This window comes from Anser anser (assembly GCF_964211835.1).
Source record: "Anser anser genome assembly, chromosome: 17".
Classification (NCBI taxonomy): Eukaryota; Metazoa; Chordata; class Aves; order Anseriformes; family Anatidae; genus Anser; species Anser anser.
The window spans coordinates 8352213-8372017 of NC_139738.1; the positions used below are offsets into that span (position 1 = coordinate 8352213).

At 69.3% G+C, this 19805-nt stretch overlaps 3 protein-coding genes across 10 annotated transcripts in view; 2 read left to right on the forward strand and 1 right to left on the reverse strand.

The window, feature by feature from the left end:
* The window catches only part of HSPG2 (heparan sulfate proteoglycan 2), a 36643-nt gene extending 28125 nt beyond the window's left edge, over positions 1 to 8518 (reverse strand). For all 3 annotated transcript variants that reach the window (XM_083802547.1, XM_083802548.1, XM_083802546.1), the window contains exons 1-10: positions 8390 to 8518; positions 3389 to 3530; positions 3208 to 3291; positions 2740 to 2849; positions 2588 to 2646; positions 1989 to 2149; positions 1429 to 1785; positions 1233 to 1352; positions 1031 to 1162; positions 388 to 532 (exon numbers count right to left, since the gene is read on the reverse strand). In XM_083802547.1, the coding sequence (XP_083658673.1) occupies positions 388 to 532; positions 1031 to 1162; positions 1233 to 1352; positions 1429 to 1785; positions 1989 to 2149; positions 2588 to 2646; positions 2740 to 2849; positions 3208 to 3291; positions 3389 to 3530; positions 8390 to 8446 (1367 nt within the window). In that variant the 5' untranslated portion in view covers positions 8447 to 8518. The remainder of the gene's footprint in view (positions 1 to 387; positions 533 to 1030; positions 1163 to 1232; positions 1353 to 1428; positions 1786 to 1988; positions 2150 to 2587; positions 2647 to 2739; positions 2850 to 3207; positions 3292 to 3388; positions 3531 to 8389) is intronic.
* A 1401-nt stretch (positions 8519 to 9919) lies between these two features.
* CELA3B (chymotrypsin like elastase 3B) lies at positions 9920 to 13175 on the forward strand. Its single transcript, XM_083802689.1, has 8 exons — positions 9920 to 10620; positions 10701 to 10786; positions 10882 to 10979; positions 11496 to 11630; positions 11711 to 11847; positions 12316 to 12461; positions 12541 to 12693; positions 13100 to 13175. Exons 1-8 carry the CDS (start codon positions 10578 to 10580, stop codon positions 13115 to 13117), a joined length of 816 nt encoding a protein of 271 aa, XP_083658815.1. The 5' UTR covers positions 9920 to 10577; the 3' UTR covers positions 13118 to 13175.
* A 2252-nt stretch (positions 13176 to 15427) lies between these two features.
* Positions 15428 to 19591, forward strand: TMEM269 (transmembrane protein 269). Of its 6 annotated transcripts, none has more exons than XM_083802686.1 (6): positions 15428 to 17068; positions 17561 to 17708; positions 17794 to 17891; positions 17980 to 18123; positions 18211 to 18411; positions 18537 to 19591. In XM_083802686.1, exons 1-6 carry the CDS (start codon positions 17011 to 17013, stop codon positions 18644 to 18646), a joined length of 759 nt encoding a protein of 252 aa, XP_083658812.1. In that variant the 5' UTR covers positions 15428 to 17010; the 3' UTR covers positions 18647 to 19591. The 6 variants fall into 6 exon arrangements, with proteins under 6 accessions (XP_083658812.1, XP_083658810.1, XP_083658813.1 ...); XM_083802684.1 differs by having other exon boundaries at positions 15428 to 15734; positions 17004 to 17068; positions 17980 to 18411; XM_083802687.1 differs by having other exon boundaries at positions 15428 to 15734.
* Positions 19592 to 19805: the final 214 nt, after the last annotated feature.

Sequence of the window (19805 nt, forward strand, 5' to 3'; positions counted from 1 at the left end):
GAAGCCCCGCCCCCATCAGAAGCCCCGCCCCCATCAGAAGCCCCGCCCCCAGCAGAAGCCCCGCCCCCGGCAGAAGCCCCGCCCCCGGCAGAAGCCCCGCCCCCATCAGAAGCCCCGCCCCCATCAGAAGCCCCGCCCCCAGCAGAAGCCCCGCCCCCATAAGCCCCGCCCTCACCGCTCACCTTTGCAAAGCCCCCAGTCTGCGGCAGGCCCCACCCCTCGCCAAGCCCCGCCCCCTCACGCCCCTCCCACCCCACAGCCCCGCCCCTTGCGCGAGCCCCGCCCCCGCAGGCCCCTCCCCTAACCGCAAGCCCCGCCCACCATTGGCCCCGCCCCTCCCGCGGCCCCGCCCACCATTGGCCCCGCCCCTCCCGCGGCCCCGCCCACCTGCGGCTGGGGGGGATGTTCCCCCAGTTGAGGCGCCAGGTGATGATGGGGGTGGGCACGCCGGTGGCGGCGCAGGTGAAGCTCACCGTCTGCCCCGGCACCGCCTGCACCGACTCCCGCGGCGGCGTCACCACCTGCGGCGGCACTGCGGGGCGCGCGTCACCCCCTGCGCCCGGCACCCCCCCGGCCCCCGGCTGCGGGGACCCCGGCGTCCCGGCACGGTGCCGCGCCGCAGGGTCCCCCGCCCAGCGCAGGGGACGCGGCGTTCCATGGCACCACGCTGGGTGGCACGGCACAGGGACCCCAGCATGGCACGGCTTGGGCACGGGGTCCCCAGCCCAGGGACCCCCGCCCCACTTGGGTGGCAGTGTCCCCAGCCCGGCACGGCTTGGGCACGGGGTCCCCAGCCCCACCTGAGGGACGCAGCGTCCCAGCACGGCACCCAGCACGGTGCCACATCAGCGTCCCCAGCCGCGCCACAGCTTGGGCGCAGCGTCCCCAGCACCGGCTCCCAGCCGTGCCCAGCAGCGCAGCGTCCCCATCACCGCGCCCCCCAGCTTGGGCGCAGCGTCCCCAACACGGTGCCATGGCACGGTGCCCCAAGCCCCTCCCCGGTGTCCCCGTGTCCCCGGGTGCCACTTACTGCAGCCAACCTCGTCGGAGCGGTCGGGGCAGTCGGGCTCCTCGTCGCAGTGGTAGCTGGCGGGGATGCAGGTCCCGCTGGCCACGCAGCTGAACTGGTCCGGCCCGCACGCCGCGCCGGGCGCCTTGGTGGCTGCAACGGACCGCAGCCATCAGCCGGAGCCATGTCACCGCACGTCCCCACCGCTCCCAGCCACACTCACGGCAGTCGGTCTCATCCGAGCCGTCCCCGCAGTCGTTGTCCCCATCGCAGCGCCACAGCTTCAGGGCGCAGTGCCCGTTGCGGCACTTGAACTCGTTGGGCTCGCAGGGCGACGGGGTGCCTGGGGGGGGGGGGCAGGATGTCAGCACCCACCCCGGGGTGCCACCGCCACCGCCGCCGCCCCCCCGGTAACTCACCGCAGTCCTCCTCGTCGCTGCCGTCGGCGCAGTCGCGCTCGCCGTCGCAGAGGTAGTCGCGGGGCACGCAGCGCCCGTCCGCGCAGGTGGCCTCGGCCGGCCGGCACCCGGCTTTGGGTGGCGGGGGGCGGCGGGTGGTGGCGGGGACGGTGACCAGCGGGCGGGTGGTGGCGGGCCGGGCGGTGCTGGGGGGCGCGGGGCGCGCCGAGGAGGTGACCGGGGGGGGCTCGCCGCAGCCCTGCTCGTCCGAGGCGTCGTGGCAGTCGGGGCGGCGGTCGCAGCGGTACTCGTGGGCGATGCACTCACCGCTGCCGCAGGAGAACTCCAGGGCGGTGCAGGGGCGCAGGTGAGGGGTCACTGCACGGGGGGGGGGTCACCGTCAGGGGGGGTGTCCTGCGTCCTGTCCCCCCCCCGTCACCCGCCCTCAGATGTCACAACGTGAACGGCAAAAAATGGGGGGCTCAAGGCGTGCTGGCACGCAGGACCCCGTGCAGTCCCCAGTGGCCCCACAGTTGGGGTATGGGGGGGGGGGGGGTGTTCTGTGCCCCCCCGGTGCTCACCGGCCCCCAGGCGCCGGAACTGGAAGCCGACGGGCGAGGTGACGAAGGAGGCGATGGAGCCGGCAGCCACCACGTCCCGCAGCACGGCCCCGATCTGCGCCTCGTCCCCGTTGCCCTCCGAGCCCACGTCCAGCTCCACGAAGACGCTGCCCTCCAGCTCCCTGAGGGCAGGGGGTCAGCGCCCCAAAGCCCCCCACCCCAACTCCCTGCACCCCCAAAACTTCCTGCTCCCCCAAAACCTCCGCTGCACCCTGTACCTCCCTTGCACCCCAGAACTTCTCCTGCCCCCAAACCTCCTCTGCACTCCCCAAAGCATCTCATCCACAGACCTCCCTGTGACCCCAAACTTTCCTGCACCCCAAAACCTCTCCACCCACCCAAACCTCCCCTGCACCCCAAATATCCCCATGTCCCCCAACCTCCCCATATCCCACCAAACTTCCCCTGCACCTCAAACCTTCCCATCCCTCCTGAGCCTCCCCTGCACCCTGAGCCTCCCCTGCACCCCAAGCCTCCCCACCACCCCCAAATCTTCTCGTCCTCCCCAAACCTCCCCTGCACCCCCAAACCTCCCTGCTGCCCCCCGTGCCCCCACTCACTTGATGAACACCACGTTGACCATTTGGTCCCCGGGGATCTTGTAATACTCTGACTCCAGCTGATGGAGGGGAAGCACGGGGGTGAGGGCGCACCCTTGGGTGCCCCCCACCAAAACCCGGGCTGGGGGTGCCCCCTGGTGCCCCCCACTCACAGTATCCACCACGGCCTCCGAGACCTCCCGAAACTCCTCCGAGTTGGCATCCTCCAGCCGGGGACTGTAGTCGATGCTGTGGGTGAAGTTCACCAGCGCCCGAAAATAAACTGCGGGGGAGGAAGAGGGTGTTGGCGCCCCTGAAAATACCCCCCAGGTACCCCCGTCCCCAGCAGCACCCCCCCGCACCAGCCAGCCCCCCGCCACTGAAGGAAACCAGCCCACAGCACTGGGAAAGAGTCGGAAGGCGCCGGGGGGGGTCACGAGAAGTGGCACTTACTCAGCGGGGGGTCATCCTCGGGCTCGGCCACCACCATGCCCGCCGGCGGGGGCACGGGCGCTGCCCGCCGAGGAGGAGGAGGAGGAGGAAGGAGAGCAGAGAGGATGGAGAAGAGACAGAGCTTGAGCGCAGCGTGGAGGAGCGCGGTGTCCCGCGGGCGCCGGTGCCACCCAGCGGCGTCCCCTTACCGGTGGGTGCCAGCCCGACGCCGGGCGCCGGGGGGCCCCTGGCCACCAGCTGGATGTCACCGCTGCCGTACTCCCCGCTGCCATCTGCGAGAGCAACACTGTGAGCCCTCGGGGGCACGCAGGGACCACGCGGCCCCGCGTGTGTGTGTGCGTCCCCCGGTGCCACCCCGTGCCACGTTACCCCCGGACGCCTCATCTGCCAGCAGGTCCTCGTCATCGGAGAGCTGGGCGTAGTACCGCCGCCCCCGCGCGCCCCCGACGCGGTCGGCCACCGTGTCCTCGGGGAACGTGGTCTCGGCCAAGCCCCTGGCACCGTGGGTCACCTGGAGGGGGGGGGGGGGGACACGGCCGTCACCGCCGGGCCACGTCACTGGGGCTCCCCCGCCCCGGGGCTGCTGGGAGGGCCGGGGCTGCATAGCTGGGCGGTGGAGTCACGGCCGACGCGGCTGGGGGGGGGCGGGGGGGGGAATGAGCTCATCTCGCCCCCCCCCCCCCCCCGCCGCCCACCCACCGCATTCCTGCACCCAGCGTGGCCCCAGCGTGGGGACACACGCGTGTGCAGCTGCACCCGGGTGGTGCGCGGCGGGGGGACGCGTGTGCACCGCGGCAGGGGGCCGTGCACAGGCGCTTTCACCGCCGTGCGTGCGCTGACACGGGGGTGAGTGCTCCGTGCACGGCGGCGTGTGGCCGGGAACATGCATCCTCACCGCTGCGTGCGCGTGCCGGCTCGTGCATGTGTGTGCACGGCAGCGTGGTGCCACGCGAGTGCATCTGCGCTGCTGCACGTGCACACTGACACAAGGACACGTGTGCATGGCGACACGGGGATGTCTGCGTGTGCATTTGCACCACCACAAGTGCAGCGACATGGGGCACGTACACGCACTTGCACTGCCACGCGTGTGCCGACACCGGGATGTGTGTGCACAGCAACACAGGGGTGTCTGCGTGTGCATTTGTGCTGACACGGGGACACGCGTGCACAGCAACATGGTGCTATGTGCACGCCCTCACACTGCTACACGAGTGCAGGGACACAAGGACACGTGTGCACGGACACAGGGACATGTGCGCAGTGACACAGGGACACATGAGCACACCAACACAAGGACATGTGTGCGCACCGACATGGGGACACGTGTGTGCACTGACACAGGGCTGCTTGCATGTGCATTTGCACAACCTCGTGCACGCACCGACACGGGGACACGCGTGCACAGCGACACAGCACCATGCACCCACACCCTGCAACTGCAACGCCCCTGTGTGCACACGCGCATGGGCACCAGCACCCTGCCGGCTGCCCCCTTGGGTGCCCCCAGCACCCAGCGCGGTGCCCACGGTGCCGGGGGGGGGATGAGGGCCGCCCTCCCCCCCCCCCCCACTGGCGCCCATGCAGGCTGGCGAGGAGGAATCCGTCGGGGCAGCACTTTGCTGTGCAAACAAGCGCGGGCGGATTAAGCAGGCGCTGGGGGCCGGCGCGGAGCCCAGGGGGATTTACCCACTCGCCCGCACAATGGGTGGGAATCGGAATCGTGGCGTCCCCCCCCCCACCGCGCAGACGGCGGGCACCCCAAAATAACCCAGCTGCGGGAGGGGATGCCCCGCAGGTGCCACTGCTGGCCTTGGCTGCTATGGCATAGGGGGTGCAATGGGGGAAACTGAGGCACAAGGGGAGGTCCCCCAGGCATGCACTGAGCTGGTGAGTGCTCTGTTGCTGCTCCCCCCCCGTGCATGCATGGAGTTTGGGGGTGCTCTGCTGGTGCCCCCCTCCCCCCCCCCATGGATGCATGGAGTTTGGGGGTGCTCTGCTGGTGCCCCCCCCATGCATGCACGGTGCTTGTGGGTGCTTTGCTGGTGCCTCCATTGCATGCACTGAGTGCGGGGGTGCTCTGCTGGTGCCCCCCACGCATGCACCAAGCCTGCGGGTGCTCTGCTGCTGCTCCTCACACACGCACTGAGGGGGGGGTACACTGCTGGTGCCCCCATGCATGCACTGAGCTTGTGGGTGCTCTGCTGGTGCCCCCATTGCATGCACTGAGTGTGTGGGGGTGCTCTGCTGGTGCCCCCATGCACGCACCGAGCTTGGGGGTGCTCCACTGCCACACATGCACCGAGGGGGTGGGTGCTCTGCCATCACCCCCCCCCGCACCCCCAAACACGCTGCAGGTGTCAGGGTGCTCTGCCGCTGCTCCCCACGCATGCACTGAGCTTGCGGGTGCTCTGCCACCACCGCCCCCACGCAGCGGGGCCTGGCGGGCACGGAGCCCCCCCCGGCCGCCCCAGCCCAGCTGTTCGGTGGCGGGGCCGGGCGCCAGCGGGGCGCGGGGGGTGCGGGGGGGGCCCGGGCCCATCTCGGGTTACCGGAAGCGGCCCCGGCCGCGGCACCCGGGCGCCCGGCTCACCCGGCGGGGCAGAGCGCCTGGCCGGACACCGCCGCTCACATTTTCCACTCGCTGGCCCAAATCCTGCCCCAGGCTCCGTTGGGACAGGGGAAATGGGGCGCGGGGGCCCCTGGCTCCGCAGCACCGGCTGGAGGAGGAGGAGGAGGAGGAGGAAGAGGAGGAAGCACCACCCCGCTGTCACGTCCGCCGGCGCCACGTGCGGCTTCGCTCGACGCCCCGAACCGCAGAGGGCCCCCCCCTATAAATCCACCCCCCCACCCTATGGATGTGCCCCCCCCCTTTGCACCGCGGCGTCCGGGCGAGGAAGAGGAGGAAGCGCGGGGTGACGCACCGCCCCGGCACGCAGGAAGCCCCGGCCGTGGAGGGGCCAGGAATAATAACCGGGGGGGTTATTAATAGCCGCCCCCCCCCAGCCCCATTGTTTCCCCAAGGCCGGAGCTCTCCAAGCCAAAAGGTGTTCCCCCCCCCAGCTTCCTCCGCCTGCCGGCCTCCCCGGCCAAGGGCACCCGGCTGCGGTGCTGAGTGCCTGTGGGCTGGGGGGGGGGGGGGTGGAGGGGGTGCACCCCCCCGTGCCGCCGCAGCTGGCGGGGACGCCCCCGGGGACGCCAGCAGCTGCCTGACCCCCCCTGACCCCCCCCCCCCCCAGTGATTTGGGGGCAAAAACAGCTGCAGGGTGGGAGTGTTGGCTGGGGGGGGCCCGAACCCCGCTGGAGGAGAGGGGGAGCTAGGCGGGGGGGGGGGGGGAAGCAGGGTGCCCCCCCCCGGGCACATTCCTCCCCGCTCCGCATTGCCTAATTTATCCCGAATGGCCGCGTTTCGGGGCAGAGGGAATGCGAGGGGACCGGGCGCGCTGGCACGCCGGGCTGGCGGCCGACCCAGGCAGGCGGGCGGCCTCCTCCTCCTCCTCCTCCTCCTCCTCCCCGGCCTCCTCCTGGCCAGGCCATCTTTGGCGATGGGAGAGTTCGGCCGCGGCAGGAGCCGGTGACGGGGCAGGGGCGAAGCGCGCCCGGAGTGCGCGGGGCCACGTGCGGCGGCGGCGGCGCCTGGGGGGGTCCCCGGGGGTCCCCAGCAGGGTGGCGCGAGGCTGAAGGCCCCACACGTGCAGAGCCGTCCCTCAAAGCACGCTCAGGCTCACACTCACGCACGGGCGTGCAAGCGCACGCAGATTCCTGTGCGAGCCCAAGTGTGCGAGCGTGGCACGGCACGGGGGTGCGCGCAAGCCATGTGGGTGGGTGCCAGCCTCCCCCCCCCCCCCCCCCCGCCCCGTGGCACGGCGTGCACGCAGCCGGGGGGCACACGCGTGTGTCTGTGCGTGCACACGCGTGTGCGTGCCCCGCCGCGCCCCCCCCCGCCCGCCCCTGCCCCCAGGCCCGATGCTATCACACATTCCTGCCCTGACCTCTCCCCGCGCCCGCCTTAACCCTTCCCGGTGCGGGACACTTTGGGGGGGGGCACCCCCAAGCCCCCAAACCCCCCCCTAACGGGGTGGGGGGGGCTGGCCCTGACGCCGTGGTGCCATAGGGCTGGTGCCCCCCCCCACACCCCCACCCTGGCACATTCCTGGGTGTCCCAGGCATGCTTGGTGCCCCCCCTATCAGGGTGCCACCGCTGTCCCCAGACCCCCCTTGCCCGCACAGTGGCAGCGGGGCTAGGGGGGTGCAAAGCCGGAGTCCCCGTCCCCCCCCCAGCCTTGTCACCCCTCTGCCCTGTGGAGGCGGGGGGGGGGGCACGGCCCTGCCAGCATGGCCCAGAGCAGAAAGGCCCCTCTGTTCTCCGCCCCGGGCAGCGTCCCAGCCCCAAACCACCCGGCTGCCCCCCCCCGGCACGGGTGGGGGCCCCACAGCACCCGGTGGAACCCCCCCAGCTCCACGCTTTGGGACCCCCCCCAGATTTGGGGACCAGGCCCAGCCCTATCACAGCAGCCCCAGCCTGCACCCTGAACCCCCTGGGGGTACCCAAGGGACCCCCCCCAGGTAACCCCCCCATGGCTGGTGGCCCCCCCAGCCCCCGGGGGTATTTCGGGAGCGCTATTTTTACAGGCTGCCCGGTGCTGCCTGTCACCCTTTAAATTTAGCCAGGGCGGGAGAGGGGGATGGGGGGGCCTGGGGGGGCGCAGCACCCCAAAAGCAGGGTGCGCCCCCACACGTGTCCTCCATGGGACTTATGGGGTCCCACGGGGTCATGGCCTGACCCCCTGTTTGCTTTGGGGGATGGTGGGGACCCCAAAGGCCGGGGGACCCCAATTCCCAGACGGGACGGGGCAGGGCGGTGGGGGCCCCCGTCTCCAATCCCCCCCTGTCCACGGGAGACCCCAGTTCCCTCGGGGACAAGGCACGAGGACCCCACGTGTCCCCACTCCGTGGGTGACCCCGGCTCCCTGACGGGGCCAGGGATGGGGCAGGGGGACCCCACAGCCCCCGGGGGGACCCCAACTCCCCCTGGTCCACGGGGAACCCCGGTGCCGCAGGGGTCAGGGCAGGCTGCCCCCCCCCCCCCAGCGTTGCAGCGTCTCCCCCACGTCCCCGGTTGCGCGTGGGGTGCGGGGGCCGGGGGGGGGTCCCCCAACTCCTCCGCGGGACGGGGCGGTGAGGACGGCGGCCCCAGCCGAGGGGGGCACGGCGCACGGCGGGGGGGGACGGGGGGGGAAACCGGAATTCCTCCACGGGACAGGGCACGGGGGGGGACCCCCACCCCCGGACCCGGTACACGGTGTGTGGGGGGGGATCCCCCCCCCCCCGCTCCCACCCGGCCCCGCTCCCCGCCGCCCCCAGACTCACTCCGAGGGCACCGAGCAGCAGCAGGGCGCCCAGCGCGGCGGGCACCGGCGGCCCCATCGCCCCGCTCCGCTCCGTCCCGCTCCGTCCCGCTCCGCGCCGCCGCCCCGGTCCCGGCCCCGGCCCCGGGCCCGCCCCGCTTGCTGGGCGGGGCCGCCGGGGCACGCGCCCACGGAGGGGACCGGGGCACGCGCCCACGGGGCTCGTTGGTGGGGGGGGGGGGGACCGGGGCAGCGCCGCGCGCGCACGCGGGGGCGCGTGGGGACGTGGGGGGCACGGGGACAGCTGGGGACACCCGGGGGGCTGCACGGGGACACCGGGGGAGGGGGGGGGGGGAGTGGCGTGGGGCGCCTCTGTGCCTGGCCACGGGGACGTGGGGACGCGCGGGGACAGCGCGGGGACGCGGGGAGCAGGTCCCGTGCGGGCGCGTGGCAACACCTGGGGACACCCCGGGAGCACTTCGGTGCGCGGAGACACGGGGGGGGTGCGGGGACAGCGTGGGGGCACCTCCGTGCATGCCCACGGGAGGGCGTGGGGACAGCGTGGGGACGGCGTGGGGACGTGGGGAGCACCTCCCGTGCACGCGTGACAACACCTGGGGACACGCTGGGGACCCTTTGGTGCACAGAGACATGGGGTGTGCGGGGACAGCTCGGGGGCACCTCCGTGCGTTGGCACAGGGACACGGGGACACGTAGGGACACCGTGGGGATACGTAGGGACACCGTGGGGACATGTGGAGCACCTCCTGTGCAGCCACACGCAGCCACACGGCAGCACCTCTGTGCGCACCCACGGGGACACGGGGGTGCGTGGGGACCGCGGGGGCACCGCTGTGCACGCCCGTGGGGACGTGTGGGGACGCTGTGAGGACGTGGGGCGCACACAGGGACACGGGGGGCTGTGGGGACACCCAGGCACACGCTCGGGGACACACGTGCGCACGGGGCTGCTGCTGTGTGACGTGCCCACAGCGACACCCAGGTGACACAGGCGGGCCCATGGGGACACCCAGCGCCACCAGGGGACCCCACAGCCCCCAGCACAGGGTGGTGGCGCTGGGTCAGCCCCAGGCTGGGACAGGGGCACGGGCGTCTATGGGGGTTATGGGGGTGATGGGGGCCATGTGCAGGAGCAGGGGCGTTGGGCAGTATGGAGCATATTGGGGCGGGGGGGGGGGGCTTGGGGAGCAGGGGGGCTTTGGGGCTCTAGGGGGACCAGGACATGAGGGTATGGGGGGCACAGGGGCTATGGGAGTACAGGGCATATAGAAGCTATGGGGTGCCAGGTGCATAAAGGATATGGGGACTGTAGGGGACACAGGGACTCTGGGGGACACAGTTGTTCACAGGAGCTATGGGGGGGCACCAGGTATGTGGGGGTATGGGGTTTATGATGGCATATAGGGACTATAAGGAGCACAGGGATATAGGGTGTCTGGGGGCACTAATGGTGTTGGGGATGTATGGGAGCTATGGGGGAACACCAGGGCTATGGGGAGCACAGGGGGTAACTGGGGGGCTGGGGGCACCAGGGGCACGGGGGCTACGGGGGCAGAGGAGCCCTGGGGAGCACAGGGGCTGTAGGGTCCATGGTGGATACCTGGCGGTATGGGGACATTGGAGGGGACAAGGGACCTGGGGGAGTATAGGGGTTATAAGGGGGCTGGGGGCACCAGGAGCACGAGGGGTATGGGGCTACGGGAGGCAGAGCTGCTATGGGAGGGGGGCTGTGGGGCCGGGGGGGTGTATGTGGTATATATGGCACTGAGTCCATGGGGGGGCCATATGGGGACACACAGCCCCCAGCCGCACCCACGCAGGCCTGGTTGGACGGGTGCTGGTGGCCATGTGCCCCCCCCCCCAGCCCCCACAGCCAAGGCCAGGTGTTAATGGTTAACCCCCGGCCCCCACACCTGCGTGGCTCCCAGGGGGGCTGGCACCCCAGGGTGCCCCACGCAGGGCGCCGGGACCCCCTCAGCCATGCCCGTGGGGTGCCCCCCACAGTGTGACCACAGGGAGGGGTCCCGGCACCCCCCCCCACCCCGCAGGGGAACCCCGCACCCCCTGGCAGCACCCAGCTGGGTGCCGGCTGCCCCTTCCCAGGGGTGTCCTTGGGGCGGGGGGTGCCCTGATAAGGGGGGAGATTTAAGGCTGGCGACCGCCCCGTGGGCCCTCGCCGAGCCGTGATCATGATGCTGACGCTCCTCGTCCCCCTGCTGCTGGTGGCTGGCGGTAAGCTGTCCTCAAACCCCTCCGGCATCCCCAATTTGGGGGTCCCGGCACCCCGGGGTGACCGGCACCCTGCCTCTCAGGCTGCCAGGCCGCGGTGCTGCCGAAAGAGCCGCAGTCGCGGGTGGTGAACGGGGAGGACGCGGTGCCCTACAGCTGGCCCTGGCAGGTGAGCGGCACGGGGACGGGGACGGGGACGTGGCGGGGACAGTCAGTGGGTGACACGGCGCCCTCCCACCCCGTGTGCCCGCGTCCCCGCCGCAGATCTCGCTGCAGTATGAGCGCGACGGCACCTTCCGCCACACCTGCGGGGGCACCCTCATCGCGCCCGACTGGGTGATGACGGCCGCGCACTGCATCTCGTGAGCGGGGCGCAGGATGGGTGCAGGGGGGGCGGGGTGGGTGCACGGAAGGGGTACGGGGTGCAGGATGGGTGCAGGGGGGCTGCATGGTGCAGGGTGGGTGCATGGAATGGGTGCAGGGTGCAGGAGGGGTGCTGGGTGGGGTAAGGATGATGCTGGATGCAGGGATAGGTGCATGGAGGGGATGTGGGGTGCAGGGTGGGAGGACGGGTGCACGGAAGAGGTGCAGGGAGCAGGATGGGTGCAGGGGGTGCGAGGTGCAGGATGGGTGCACGGAAGGGGTGCAGGGTGCAGGAGGGGTGCAGGGTGGGTGCACGCAGGAGGTCCAGGACACACGGAGGACAGGCATGGGGGTGATGGGCTATGCAGGATGGGTGCAAGGAGGGTGCCACGTGGGCGCACAGAAGGAGTGCAGGCTGCAGGGATGGGTGCAGGAGGGCTGCAGCCTCTGTCCCCTGGGGCGCCCCCGGTGCCACCCAGCGTGGCGTCCCCTGAGGGCTGCGTCCCCATGGGCAGCTCCACGCTCACCTACGAGGTGGTGCTGGGTGAGTACGACATGAGCTCCGCCGAGGGCCCCGAGCAGCGCATCCCCGTCGCCACCTCCGACATCTTCGTGCACCCTAAGTGGAGAAGCTCATGTGTGGCCTGCGGGTGAGCCGGGGCCCGGCGGCGCGGGGGGATGCTGTCCCCACGCAGAGCCCCCATGACACGTGTGTGTCCCCACGTGGCAGCAACGACATCGCCCTGATGAAGCTGCGGCACAACGCGGTGCTCAACAACCAAGTGCAGACGGGGCAGCTGCCGCCCGCGGGCACCATCCTGCCCGACGGCTACCCCTGCTACCTGAGCGGCTGGGGACGTCTGTCCAGTGCGTCCCCGCGGCGTGGGGACAGCGCCCGGCTGCTCCCCGGGGAGGGAGAGGGAGGGACGGGGGGGAGGATGCGGGATGGAGAGATGGAGGAAAGGAGGGATGGGTGGCGGAAAGAAGGGAGGCGTGGAGAGACAGGGATGGGGGAATGGAAGGAGGGATGGAGGGATGGAAGGGGGGAAGGATGGGATGGAGGGAAGGACGTGGGAGGGAGGGATGGGGGCTCGTTGGAAGGATTGATGGATGATGGACAGATGTTTGGATGGATGGATGGATGGATGGATGGATGGATGGATGGATGGATGGATGTGGGATGGATGGAAGAATGGATAGATGGATGATGGATAGACGGATGATGGACGGGTGGTGTGTGGATGCTGGATGGACGTGGGATGGATGGGGCTGGCGGGCAGGATGCCAGGCACAGGGCTGTCCGTCTGGGTCCCTAAGCCCCCACCCCATTGGCAGCTGGGGGCCCGCTGCCAGACCGGCTGCAGGAGGCGCTGATGCCCGTGGTGGACCACGAGCACTGCACGCAGCCCGACTGGTGGGGCAGCCTGGCCATCCGCACCACCATGATCTGCGCCGGCGGAGCCGAGAAGGCCGGCTGCAACGTGAGTGCCGATCCGGGCTGCGTCGTGCTGGGGGAGCCGGGGCACCCCAACCCCAGCCTGACCCCGACCCCATCCCCAGGGCGACTCGGGCGGCCCCCTGAACTGCCAGGCTGCCGATGGGCACTGGGAGGTGCACGGCATCGCCAGCTTCGTCTCGGGACTGGGCTGCGACACCCCGAAGAAGCCCACTGTCTTCACCCGCGTCTCCGCCTTCGAGGACTGGATCGCCGAGGTGGGTGCCAGGGTGCTGGGACAATGGGGTGCTGGGGTAATGGGGTGCCAGGGTGCTGGCATGCCAGAGTGCCAGGATGCTGGGATGCTGTGGTGTTGGGGTACCAGGTTGCTGGGGTGCCATAATGCTGGGTGTTGGGGTGCCGGGGTGTTGGGGTGCCAGCGTACCATGGGGCTGGGATGTCGAGGTGCTGGGGTACCATAGTGTTGGGGTGCTGGGGTGTCAGAATATTCAGATGTCAGGGTGCCAGGGCACCGGGGTGCTGGGACGTTGCAGTGCCAGGGTGCTGGGCTGTCGGGGAGCCCAGGTACCAGGGTGCTGGGACATTGGGGTGCGGGGATGCCGGGGTGCTGGGGTATCAGGGCACCGGGGTGTCGCACCCCCCTCAGCCACTTCTCTCTTCCAGACCATGAACAACAACTGAGCAGGGCAGCAGCAACCTCCCGGCATCGCAGAGGGCAAATAAACCCGCAGAGCTGGCACCTCGCGTGTCCCGTGTGCTGAGGGGGAGCGGGTGTGCACACACGGGTGTGCAGCCGGGCACGTGCGGGCGCCTGGCAAAAGCGGCCGCCTTTGCCAGCAGATGGCACTGGCAGAGCGGGCGCGGGGAGCGCGGCTGCACCCGTGGCTGTGCCTGGGTGCCGCGGGGATGGGCACCCAGAGACACCCAGATACCACAGGGATGGGCCCAGAGGGAGCCCGGAGACACCCAGGCACTATGGGGACAAGCACCCCGGGGTGCCCTGAAGCTATGCTGATGGGTCCCCTGAGATGCAGTGACACCCACAGGGCAAGGACCCCCTGTCCCATGGCACCCTGATGCCATGAGCACCATGAGGTGCCCCGGTGCCACGAGGATGGGCTCCATCCTCCTCCCCAAGGCACCCTGAGGCCACGGGGCTGGGCCCCCCTGAGGCCTCCCTTGTGCCATGGGGAAGCTGTCCCCGTACTCCTCAAGGTGCCCTGACAGCACGATGATGGGCCCCCAAGGTGCCCTGATGCCGTGGCGATGGGCACCCAGCGACACCCTGATGCCACAGGGATGGGTGCACAGCAGGACCCTGATGTCCCAGGGACAGCCCCCCCTAAGGGGCCCTGATGCCATGTGTCATCCCCGGGCCCCCCAGGTGCCCTGCTGGGCACCCAGAGACACCCGGGTGGTACGGGGATGAGCACCCCGAGGTGCCCTGACACCAAGAGAATCGGCTCCTCCCTGATGGCACCCTGAGGCCACGGTGATGGGACCCCATGGGTGCCCTGATGCCACAGTGATGGGCACCCCGAAACACCCTGAAGCTGGGGGGAAACGGACAGGCTCTCAAAGACAGCCAGGCACTATGGGCACGAGCACCCCGAGATGCCCCAACGCCACGGGGATGGGCCCCTCCGGGTGCCCCGTCCCGGGCGTGCGGCCACGACGGAGGCCCTGGACCCGGCTCTCGCTCGCCGCCTCCTGCCCTCCCGGCCCAGCCGTCGCCTCGCAACGGCCAGCCGCGGCGCGTGACCGGGAACAAAGGGCCCTTTGACGGCGGCCCCGCCACGGCCGGCACACATGGGCCCCCCGCTTCCCCCGGCGGGGACCCCCGTGTCCCCACGGGGATGGGGCCACCCCGAGCCGGGTGGAAAATCCCCGTCCCTGTCCCGCCGCGGGGCTGTATGGTTTTATTGGCCCTTGTCGCTGTGCCTGGGGGACCTTTGGTCCCCGCGCGGGCCCTTTGCTCCGGCTGCTGAGGCCGCCCCGGCTCGTGACATCCTTGCACAACCGGTGACGCCCTCAGGAGGCCAGGGACGGTGGGGACAGGATGGGTGCTGGCTGCGGGCTGAGCCGGTGGTTCCTTACCAGAAGGGCGGGCACCATGGTGCCCCGATCCCCCCGAGGCAGGGGGACACTGCGTGGGGCAACGCGCCAGGCCCAGGTGGCAGAGGGGACACGGGGCAGGGGCTGCACCACAGTGCCAGTGCGGTGGGGCTGGTGGGGCTTGAGCCCGGAGCGGGTGCTGCAAGCCTGGCATGGGTGCTGTGAGCCTGACATGGGTGCTGTGAGCCTGACATGGGTGCTGTAAGCCTGACATGGGTGCTGCGAGCCTGGAGCGGGTGCTGTGAGCCTGGAGCGGGTGCTGCGAGCCTGGCATGGGTGCTGTGAGGCTGGTGTGGGTGCTGCGAGCCTGGCATGGGTGCTGTGAGCCTGGCATGGGTGCTGTGAGGCTGGTGTGGGTGCTGTGAGCCTGGCATGGGTGCTGTGAGCCTGGCATGGGTGCTGTGAGGCTGGTGTGGGTGCTGCGAGCCTGGCATGGGTGCTGTGAGGCTGGTGTGGGTGCTGTGAGCCTGGCATGGGTGCTGTGAGCCTGGCATGGGTGCTGCGAGCCTGGTGTGGGTGCTGCAAGCTTGGAACAGGAGCTCTGAGCCTGGCATGGGTGCTTCAAGGCAGGTGTGAGTGCTTCAAGGCTGGCATGGGTGCTTCAAGGCCAACAAGGGTGCTTCAAGGCTGGCATGGGTGCTGCAAGGCCAACAAGGGTGCTTCAAGGCTGGCATGGGTGCTGCAAGGCCAACGAGGGTGCTTCAAGGCTGGCATGGGTGCTGCAAGGCCAACGAGGGTGCTTCAAGGCTGGCATGGGTGCTGCAAGGCCAACGAGGGTGCTTCAAGGCTGGCATGGGTGCTGCAAGCCTGGCAGGGGTGGTGCAAGGCTGGCACGCGCGCTGCGAGCCTCTCTTGGGAACTTTGGTCCTGGCACAGGCGCTGCGAGCCTGGCACGGCTCCTTTGAGGCTGGCGTGGACACTTTGAGCCTGGCACTGGCACGCGGCCAGCTCGGCCCCTGGGCAGCTCCTCCCTCGCCGGCGGTGCCAGCCGCCTCCGAAAACCCCCGTGTCCTCTGGCCGGACCCACCCCCCCGGTGACTCAGCCGGTTCCCGGCGAAGCCGATCCCTATATAACGCGGTGCTGCCACACGGGGCCAGCGCCGGCCCCGCCGCCCCTGCCTCAGTTTCCCTCCCTGGGGCGCCCCCGGTGCTGCGGCCATGTGGATGGTGTCACCGCCGGTCGGTAAGTCCCGCCTCGACGCCCCGACACCGCTTGCCCCCGGCACAAGGCTTCCCCCTGAAGAAGCACTGGTTTTGGTGGTTTAACACGAAACGGGGATTCGTGGTGGTCGTCGGCCGAGTGAGGCTGCTCGGGGGTCGCCGGCACTGGGTGGTTTGGGGGGGAAAAGGGGATAAGAGCAGGTTTTAAGGTGCTGGCACGGAGCTGCTCCACGCTCGCCTGCGGGGCTGGTGTCACGCTCGGCTGGGCGGGCAGCGGCGAACCGGGCCGGCAGCCAGCGGCACCGCTCGCTCGGCCCTTCAAATCGGGGCAGAAAATCGCAGAAAGAGGCAGCTTAAATAAAACAAGAAGGCGAGCCTGCACCCCCTTTGGAAAACTCTCCTTCTCGTCGCTGAGAACTCCCCGTCTGGAGCAGGCCCCCGTAACGCCGCATGGAAAGAGCCAAATCCGCCCTTTTTCCCACAGAAATCGCTGTGCAGAGCACTGCCTGCAGCACGGGGCTGGGCGGGATGTGGGGCAGATCCCCGGCCCCGCCGTCCCTCTCACCCATCCCTTTGCTTTTGGGGCCGGGAACGCCAAGAACGGGCAAGTTTGGGTGCCGTGGTGACGCCTGGGCATTGTGATGCTGGCAGAGCGCGGCGGTGCCACTAACCCTGCCCGGGGCCTGATCCTGCCCGGTGCGGGGACGGGACGGGGTTTGCACAGGAATTCACCACCTGAGGGCTTTGCTTCAGACAAGCTGTCACCTCGGTCAGAACCAAAACCGCCGCTTTTTGCCCGTTTTTGCCGCCATGAAGGGTGCTCCCCTCCCCAGGGCACGGAGAGACCCCACACCCACCGGCTCAGCCCCAGCACGGGGGGACGGCACGATGCACAACCGCAGTCCCCCCGAAAACACCGTTTCTTGTGGGGAAAAAACGGGGCGGGAGGGGCGGCGAAATTTACCCCTGCAGGGCACCGTCCGATGGCTTTTTTGGGGGTGTTTTTCCATCCCCGCCCGCTCGGCTCAGCCCGAAACCCTGGTGGCGCGGCCCAGGGTGGGGTGGCCAAAGGTCGGCGGTGCGGCACCCCCGCCCCGCTCGCAGCCCAGCTCGGAGAATGGGAAATTTCCTTCCTTTCTGCAGGCAGCAGCGCCCGGTGGCCGGGGGGCTCGTCGTGCCCGGCCGCCACGAGCCGGCCTGGTCTCAGCCCCGCGGGACGGCGGGGGCTGCGGCGGCGGGGGGGCGAGCGGTTGTGGCTCTTGTTGTGCTCTGACATGCTGTTTTCTTTCAGATGAAGGATGTCACCAGCTTGCCTGGCTTTGGGACCACGGCAAAGGCAGGGTGCAAAACACACTAGTAGGACATGACCCTTAACACTTTCTCTAAAGCGTAGCCCTATAGGTATATAAGATCAATAGAGCTTAACACTGGGGTTGGCTTTTATTCTAAGCTTGGGTTTGGTCTTGGTTTTGGTTTTGTTTTGTTATTTTGTTATTTTGTTATCGTTTCACTTTTTTCTTTCGCCTCCTGCGGGCAGACGGAGGCAGGGGCTTCCCCCTGCGGCGCTTGCAAAAAAAAACTGAGCTGTGCAAAAACGGTTTGGGGAGCGGTGCTTCGGTTGTGACCCGCGCCGAGCCGGGAGGAGGAGGAGGGGGAAGGCGCTCCGCGAAGGCTCCTGCCGGGGGGGAGCGCCCCAAAACCTCCGCCGGCCCCTTCCCAACGCTGGAAGGGGGCTGAGGGGCTTCGGCCCCGAGCACCGACCTGCTACCTCGGGTGTTTAAATAAGTCCCAGCCAGAAAGCTGCCACCGAGGGGCTCAGCCCTTGACCGGCGCCTCGGTGGCTTGCAGGTATCTTCCAGTACACCAAGAAGCTGTTCCTGAGCAAGCAGGTGGGACGGGTGCAGGCACTGGAGTCTGTCCGGAAAAATGCCGCCAACGCGCTCTCCATGGCGAACCTGATCATGGGGCTCTCCTCCATCCTCTGCAGCCTGAACAGGTGGGGAGCAGCCAAAAAAAAAAAGGGTAAATCCGGTTAAATCGGCACCTCCATGGGGCTCACCGCTTCCCCCCTACCTCCCCAGGCAGTACCACCACTCCTGCTGGCTGCTCCTCGGGGGCTTTCTGCTCGATTTGGCCGACGGAGCCGTCGCCCGCCAGCTCAACGCCTGCTCGGCGCTGGGTGAGTGACCGACCCGGGGCCGGGGCTGTGCAAACGGGGGGTGCCAGGAGCTGTCTCCCCCCGGCAGCCGCCCGCTCGCTGCCTGCAGGTGCCAAGATGGATGATTTCGCCGACTTCACCTCCTTTGGGCTGGCCACGGCGCTGCTGCTGCAGACGCAGGGTGTGCTGGACGGGCTGCTGGCCATCGCCTACGTGCTGGCCGTCTTCACTCGCCTCTGCTTCTTCTCCAGCGGTGAGCCGGGGGTTTTGGGGAGCGGCGGCGCTCCACGGGGCGGCTGCCCCCCGTTTGGCACCCGGCTGAGCGTGTCGCACCCCGCAGAGATCCCCTTCACCTACCGGGGCTTGCCCTGCCCCTACGCCTCCTCGCTGCTGGTGAGCATCTTCCTGCTGACGGGCGGCAACGTCACGCTGCTGCGCGTCACTGCCATCGTCATGATCCTCTTCATGGTCGACCAGGGCTTCTACCCCCACGACAAGGTGCTGGAGTCCCAGCTCTGGAAGAAGGTGATCTACGCTGGAGGTAAGGACAGGGGAGCCCGGCACCGATCCGGGCAATAAGGCCGGTTGAGGTCTGCCACCCAGCGCCGCCGCAGGAAGGCACAAACGTGCTGCTCTGCTCTGGGTGCTGATGGTTCCCTCTCGCAGGCATTGTGGCTGTGCTGCTCTTGCCCACGACGGTCGCTTCCATGTACTACCTCGCCTGGTCGGCGTCCTACATCTTCTCCCCCTTTGCCATCTGGAGCTGCAAAGCCTAAGGGCGAAGCGGCGGCCGCCCTGGCGAGGACTGCTCCGGCCTTACACTCCACCGAACGCGCAGTAAAGCTCTCCTCTCCCTCCCTCTCGGGTGCCAGCACCGGGGTGTCTCGTCTCCCCACCTTCCTTAGCTCTTCCTGGGGAAAGCGGCAGCAGCGGAAGCCGAACCCAGCCCGGCAGGCGCGACGCTGCAGCCCCTGGAGAGAGAAACGCCACCACTCATCCCCTTCAAGTGTTTTCCCAGCTGCGGCAGAGCCTGTTTAGAAAAGAAAATAGTTGAGCTCCCGCAGAGGGAAGCTCTCAGCTTCAGGAGAGCCCAGGCTGGGCTCCAAGCTGCCCTGCCCGTGCCCTGCCCGCGCCCTGGTCCCTGCGGCGCTGGGCGAATCCCCGGCCACAGCCAGAAGAACAACAACTCCACTCCAGAGGCTGCCTTCCCCCTTTCCTGGGGGATTCGACCCAAAAACCCTCCCCAGACGGCTCCCGGGCTGCCCCCAGTGCATAGCCCCGGGGCGGCAGCTGGGACGTGAATCAAGGTGATGCTCACGCAGCCGACACGTTCCCACTGTACACAGTGATTTATTGCCAGGGTGTAATTGTGGCACGTTTACACCCCTGAGATCCCAACCATGATGAGGAAACAACCCTGGAGAGGGCAGCGGGGCCGGGCCGTCCCCTCGGGCCAGGCTGGGAGGAAGCCACCGATCAAATCTCCAGAGAGCGCAACAAAGCTGGGCCCGGTTCTCCCCAAAACCCAGCCCTGAGACACAGGGAGTGTTCTGGTATTTATTTTTTACTCATCACCACGGGGAAACGATATCTCAGCCGTGTTCTTTTTTCCTTTCTGCGCTCGCTTGATGAGGTGTGGGAGGGAGGGAGGAATGTAGAAGGGAAAAATGGAACTTGAAACCTGCCGGCCGAACTCTCTGGAAATAAAAGCTGGAGAACAACTGCCGCGTGCGAGCCTGCCCGCGGCTGGAAAGCGGAGGGCGTGTGGGTGGAGGAAGGAAGCGAAGGTCAAACCTTGCGCCGAGCAGCAGAGGAAACCAGAGCAAATCTGCGGCTCGGCTCCCTGGGGAGGCTCCCGCGGCGCGAGCAGCTGCGAGCCAGACCCGGACAGAAACGACCCCGTCCCAGTCAGGACAAGCGCCTGGGGGACCCCGG